This window comes from Arachis ipaensis, chromosome B01, assembly GCF_000816755.2.
Source record: "Arachis ipaensis cultivar K30076 chromosome B01, Araip1.1, whole genome shotgun sequence".
Classification (NCBI taxonomy): domain Eukaryota; kingdom Viridiplantae; phylum Streptophyta; class Magnoliopsida; order Fabales; family Fabaceae; genus Arachis; species Arachis ipaensis.
This window is the reverse complement of record NC_029785.2, coordinates 122,175,379-122,182,126: the sequence shown is the minus strand read 5'-3', so window position 1 is coordinate 122,182,126 and position 6,748 is coordinate 122,175,379. Positions and strand designations below refer to the sequence as shown.

Here is a 6,748-nt window from a genome sequence, read left to right as displayed (position 1 = left end):
AACTAAACTGTCTTTTATGTCATCAAGTTCAATTGTTTCAAGCACTTCTTCAACAAATTTCTGCTCCATGGATACACACAGAAAAGTTAAAGAGTGTATATGTTAACCGAGAACTACAAACATGGTGCAAGTGATAAGGATGTGATACCCCTTTTGTTGCTGTATCAATCTCCATCGGCAACCGCAACCAAGCCGAGTATGTGACAGATTCTTCAACTGTTATATATGGAGAATGTATGTCATTCTGCTCACAATAACCTGAAACTCGCGCAAATGTCTTCTGCACTTTGGGGTATCCTCCAATTCTGATATCTCCTTCAATGATACCTCCAGTTTTCCTTCCTGAAAGGACATCCATGAGAGTTGTCTTCCCTGCTCCACTTACTCCCATTAGTGCAGTGAGAACTCCTGGCCTAAAGGCCCCGGTGATATCACAGAGCAATTGTAGTCTTTTCTCATTTGACCCATGCTTTTTCATCTCCTGCTCAGAAGGACAAACTTAACATTATTAATTTACAACCTTGTAAACAATGTACATAGTCATGACCATAACATAAATAGTCGTGCTAATTACCGGTGGGGTTTCAACAAAATACTGGACATCCTTAAATGCTATTGTCAGAGGCTGAAAGGGCAGGACCATTTTCCCTGTATGCATTGACCAACCATGCAAAAGGTTCCAAAATCACATGCTATTTGTTTGAATGTAAGAAATCATGTTGAGATCATTTATAATTTAGTAACTTTGTTCACCTGTGCTTTGAGTTTCATTTGATGTGCTGCCAATATCAACTGCAACTGATTTATTTTTGAGCTCCACGCTATTGCAATTTTCTTCTCCATTTAGTTGAGATACCTTCTTTTTTGAAACTAAGGCTCGAGATGCCTTAGGCTCTGAATACATTTCCATCAAATCAGTTAATTGAGAAAAATAAAATGATTGTTTGATTTTTATGTTACTTACGTTTTAAGTAAGTTAATGCTAGGATAAATCCAAAATCAAAAACTACTGCGAAACCAAGCAAGGCTCCAATTGATATCCAGTAGAAGTTGCTCTCAAAGTCTAAACCACGATCACTTAGAACCCTCCTTCCCACGGTGGTGTTTCCATCTTTGATCTGCCAATGAAAAATAGAAAATTAATAATTCATTTATATTTATATTCTTCATGACTAAGTGACCAATCATGAACACAATTATATTGATTATCTTAGTTACCTGCCAGCGAGGAGCGAGAAATTCATTTAGTGTTATTCCTATTTCCCCATATGTCATGGGAGAAAGCCAAAATCCCCATCTCAACCACCATGGTAATGATGCTGCAGTGAATGAATGAAAATTAAAAACTGTCTAATCAAAATAGTACGTCTTATAACTGAAACTATAGAATGGCTTACGTCGAGGAAGAATAAAGCCTCCAAACAAGAACATCAGTACTAAAACCAAGGAGCCAACAGTTGTGGCTGCAACATCAGTTTTGAAAACTCCAGCAAGGAAACGGCACATGGAGGTTGATGACATATGAAGAGCAACAAGCAAAATAAACTGGCGGAGAAACCTAAGAAGTTGACAAGAAATGAAAGGTCAGAAAAGCTTACAAAACAAACAGAAAATGAAAGTACTAAACTAAAAATAAGTAAACAGAAAAGCTGCCAATTTGAGCATGTGATTAACAAAATTGCTTACCTTGTTATTTCAGGGCTGTAGCCAATAACATAATATGTCACTGATGTCCAAACAATGGCATCAAGAAACGAAAATGGAATCTTTATAAGGGAAGCTGGAAGACAATAAGCCCATGCCGGATAAAGATAGAATGCTGTCTGCTTATAAACAACAGGAAGCCTAGTAATGGTCATGATCAGCTCAGCAACTCCATTAGTCATGAGGCGGACGAGTGTATAGTACAATGATCCCAATAAATAGTTTGAACTTATCAAGTCCACGCCATGTTGAGTCCGTAAGAACACCGTCATTGTGATGATTGCGGTGATTGTAAGCTGCAGAACAAAAAAGAGAAACAATAAGGCTAAATTAGTTAAGTGTTTCAAGTACCACTAAGATTAACAGAGTTGCACTAGATTCAGGGCAATGACCTGGGCAGTTTTGAATACATAGATAAATGAGTTCCGGTTCATGAGAAGAAGTTCTCTCCTCATACAAGCTTTAAAGATTTCCCACTTTCCCAAGGAGTACACGCTATGTGATAAAGAATTTTTATGAGATTGAGATTTATCAAATGGATGTGCAAGCTCATCACCTAGCATCCGTCCCCAGTAACTGCTTTTGAAGATTTCGGAGAACTGATCCACTGAGACATAACTGTAAGGAATATCCGTGCGGTACCAATATTGCCTTTGATCCTTCTTGGATATTACCTGTACAGAGTTCAACTAAGTGAGTTTTGAGAATAAGAAGCAGAATTAGACAAGCAAGAAAATTGCCTTGAGCTTGGGATCAATGCTACCAATGACTAAGACTAAAGGAAAGTTGGGATTTGTTATCTCACCTCTTGAAGAAAGTCTGCAACCCCTTTTCTTTCTGGGCACCAGAAACCACAATCCTTGAAAAACTGGAGTGCTTGACTGCGTGGGCCGTGGTATACTATCTTCCCCTCTGCCATCAATATGAGATCATCGAATAATTCAAAGGTTTCAGGTGCTGGTTGAAGGAGTGAAAGCACTGCAGTTGCATCAGTGAGGTGCACCAACTGCTGGAGACAAGTAACTATTTGGAAAGTTGTTGAGCTGTCCAAGCCAGTTGATATTTCATCCATGAAAAGAGTTTTGATTGGACCAACAATCATCTCTCCTGCCATATGATTTGGAATAGATCTTAACATGAATGCATTGAGGGGAAAAAAGAATGAATGAGGAGAACATTGAGTTCTTGATTTGTTGAATTCCATATATGAAAAGAAAAACACATTCTTTTTGTAGATACCTGTAGTTAGCCTTTTCTTCTGTCCACCTGAAATTCCTCTCTCTAATGCATCACCAACTAGTACGTCCGCACAGATATCCAGTCCCAGAATCTAGGAGGTCAAAAACAGAAGAAACATCTTAATCGAGCCATTCAATAACTGTGTAATCTAACTTAGCCCTGCTGGAAATGGATGTACCTTCAAAACATATTCTGTCTGAAGATTTTCACTTTGTCCTTCAACTGAAATTGCCTGCAAAAACGTTGTTATTTCCTTTATCAACTGATTGCTTCTTAATTATGACATATAGAAGTTTTTCTGACTACAATTACCTTCATATAGGTATCGATATCAGGATCAGGGATGATTCCTTCTTCCTTTTCCCTCCTGGTGATTTCAGCTACCATGTCTGCAATGCCAAGGACATACATGAATGCCTCTCGTATTGTATTAGTTACATTTCATGGATAATTGGTCTATTTAAGAACCTTACCAGCCCTGCTTCCAACTCCTTGACAGCGTGCTGAAAAGTCGATTGTTTCTCTCACTGTCATCTCAGGAATGTGCAGGTCATACTGGCTTATGTAAGCTGATGTTTTTCGAGGTACAAATTCATCTAGATTCTGACCATTGTAAGATATTTCTCCAGAAACCTGAATGTAAGTAAAAGCAGTAGGATGTGAATTGAGATTGCAGTTTAGTGCAACTCAATGCCTTAAGTTGGTTTCTAAAGGACTTTAAATAATAGTATCAATGATGAAGAAAAAGCATGGTTGTGCTTCTAGTCACATTCTTGGATATTTCAAATTCTGAAACATAATTTCTATAATAATGGAAACTCAGGCAAAAGGTTAGTTGAGTTCAATGACTTTAGCCCATAATTTCTCTACTGTCTTAAAAATACTGACCTTGAGAGATTGCTCTAGTTTCCCAGCCAGTGCCATTAACAAGGTCGTTTTCCCACACCCTGGTGGACCAAGAAGAAGAGTGAGCCTGCACATGAAACCATCTTTGTTATATCAGCCTTCGATCCCTTTTATTGTAAGTTGCACTTCAAATTGGTACTTCTTAGTTTTCATTTGTACCACCTATATAAGTTTAAAGAAGGGATTTTGATGTTCTGCATACATTCTTGTGCATATATCAGTACGTAGCTGAAAAGCTTCATCTTGAGCGTTAAAGTGAAGTACAAATACAGCATATTCACCTACCTTGATGGCTTTATGATGCCACTAACATCATTCAGAATGCTTATATTGGCTCCTTGAGTAGTGCATGATATAGTCTTCACAAAACCCTGTTCCAGAAATAATTTTAGCCCATTTTTGCATGAACAAATGTAAATATGTCTGTACAATTTTTGCTTCTTTTCAATCTGTATCTCATGAAATGCTTTGTACTACTCAGTTATGCATGATAGTAGCCTGTTTAGGTTTAAGCCAGAGAAAGCACACTTACTGAGAGTTGGCTAGACAAGGAGTTCCATAAAGTAGGGAGTGGCTTCCCTTGAACAACCTCACATTCTGCTTCAACACTTAGGTTCGTGTACTTAACCTCCACACTTGGTAACTTCACATTGACTCTGAAAAACAACCATTTGTCAATTCTTGAGATTCATATATACCGAGTTACCAACATTAGCTGGCACCCTTCTTGCCCAGTCCATTCTCTAACTGAGTGAAACAAATTTTCTACAAGTACAACTAGAACTATATTTGGTAAGTGTTTCAGAATAGAAATACAAAGACATTGAGACAAAAATAAGATAAAAAAGTTACGTCTCAATCCCTATCTCCGTTTTCCCGGAATAGATTTGTTTCTTTTGATATCTCTATATTTCTATGCTGAGACAACTACCAAATGGAGCCACATGTGTCTATAATCAAGTGAGAAATTCCCAGAATTGAAAGACAAAATTAAAAAGCCTTTCAAAATTACTAGAGAAAGCAAGGCTTAATCCATGGAACTGAAGAGAGAAGGAAGGGGGAGTCAAAGGCTAATACAAACTTAGAATTGGTTCAAAACAAGTTCAGTTGATCTAACACAAAGAATTTATTTTGGCAGCAATCAATATATGTCTTCAAAATCAAGTATAAATTAACAGATTTACTTAAAAACATTAAAAGGCCTTTCAAATTAAAATGGCTTGAGAAAGCAAAGATTAATCCATGTAATTGAGGAGAGAATGACGAGGAGTCAAATGTCAATATTAACTCAGAATTAGTTTAAAACAATTTTACGTGATCAAACACAAATAATTTCTATTGGCAGCATGATGAAAGTGTTCAATTGTGGCTAGTAATTAACAAGTATATTTTAGAATATTACGCTAATGTTTTGGAGCAATTGAAGGTTGTCATTCTCAATATGCTTGATGAGCCTGTCAATGAAAAGACGCTTTTCGACCGCTCCAAGCTTTGTAACATCTACTTCTCTTCTGCTGCTGCTTCTTGCTCCTAGAACCACACTCTCCTGACTAACATCAACAAAAGAAGTTTTAATCCTTTTGAAAGTTGGCAATTTCTCAATTGCAGCCCACTTTGACTGAAGCTCCTTATCTTCCTCCACAAATGAATCTGCATCTCTGTCATAGTTCAACACATGCCCTTGTGTTCTTCCCCTTGGTGTCAAATTCATTGGTGTTAAACTCCTTGGAGTCAAACTCATTGGAGTTAAACTCCTTGGAGTTAACTCCATTACTGGAAGAAGAAAAAAACTGATCGAAAACTCAGCTTGAAGCAGCTACTTGAAGCTGTCAAAACATCAAACACCTTACAGGTATGATGTCACAATTGGGACAATGATTGTGGCAAAAGAAGAAGTGGTGTTAAAGATCCTTTAAAACACAGGGAAAAGAACACATGAAGATCTTTTAGGATTTAGCAGCCACCTAAGGAGTGACCCCCTTTATTGGAAAACAAAGTAACAAACCAGTTTTTTGGTCTTATAATTGTCAAAGGTTCATTTCATTCAATGGAAAATGGAGAGAAATGTTTTGTTTTGAAACACAAAAGAAAACTAATAATAATAACAAGAGGGGGTTGTTGCTTAATATTTTAATTTGTGAATTTCTCTCTCTCTCTCTCTCTAAACAGTTACTTGTTGATGATCATTATTTCACTCCTTCCTTCATTGACCATAGCAGAGAGAAAGTCCCATGTGTACATTGTTTTATTCTACGTAAAAGCTTTGTTAATTCTTATTATAATGCCAGGTCATTATCCTTGACTTAAGGGTAATAATAGGAAACTAATATTTAGTTTTGAACTTTTGATAAATGATAAATTATATATATATATATATATATATATGAAAGTAATTATTAAGCACTTTATTACGAGGAAGATGGCAAGTTTATATGATCATATAATTCGTATCAACCAAAGAATCAAAGGCACTTTAATATTTTCTTTTCACTGCTGATGAGAGTGATGAAGTCATGAGGATTTTACATAATGAAGACAATTATATGAAAACATGGAGGAAACAACATAATATAGTGTATGTACATCTTTCAATGGGAAAGCAGTTTGAAACTTGAGATAACTTTGACTAAGTTTGTTAACAAATTAATAATCAACAACAATGTCATATTGTGATATGGTACTTTCTTATTATAGAAAAAAAAATTGTTAGTAGAATTTTTTCAGACTGATCATAGTCACAAATGTGCCTAACCCAGCCTCTTTTTTTCACATTAAAATTTTATGTGTAAGTTGTTCATAGCAGCCATGTGTTTTGCCTTTGATATTTTGAGTACAGTAGCAGACATTTGTTGAATAATGTAAGTACATTTTATGTTCATGCATGTGAACTTTCAAAGTC

General features: G+C 36.3%; 1 protein-coding gene across 1 annotated transcript in view; it reads right to left on the bottom strand.

Moving 5' to 3' along the window:
- The window catches only part of LOC107635290 (pleiotropic drug resistance protein 3), a 9,375-nt gene extending 3,815 nt beyond the window's left edge, over nt 1-5,560 (bottom strand). Inside the window, exons 1-18 of the mRNA XM_021111585.1 lie at nt 5,304-5,560; nt 4,382-4,529; nt 4,135-4,220; nt 3,832-3,916; nt 3,417-3,576; nt 3,256-3,332; nt 3,122-3,175; nt 2,944-3,034; nt 2,510-2,811; nt 2,097-2,378; nt 1,687-2,000; nt 1,398-1,558; nt 1,219-1,319; nt 965-1,118; nt 754-894; nt 575-648; nt 149-481; nt 1-60 (exon numbers count right to left, since the gene is read on the bottom strand). Of these exons, the coding sequence (XP_020967244.1) occupies nt 1-60; nt 149-481; nt 575-648; nt 754-894; nt 965-1,118; nt 1,219-1,319; nt 1,398-1,558; nt 1,687-2,000; nt 2,097-2,378; nt 2,510-2,811; nt 2,944-3,034; nt 3,122-3,175; nt 3,256-3,332; nt 3,417-3,576; nt 3,832-3,916; nt 4,135-4,220; nt 4,382-4,529; nt 5,304-5,560 (2,880 nt within the window). The remainder of the gene's footprint in view (nt 61-148; nt 482-574; nt 649-753; nt 895-964; nt 1,119-1,218; nt 1,320-1,397; nt 1,559-1,686; nt 2,001-2,096; nt 2,379-2,509; nt 2,812-2,943; nt 3,035-3,121; nt 3,176-3,255; nt 3,333-3,416; nt 3,577-3,831; nt 3,917-4,134; nt 4,221-4,381; nt 4,530-5,303) is intronic.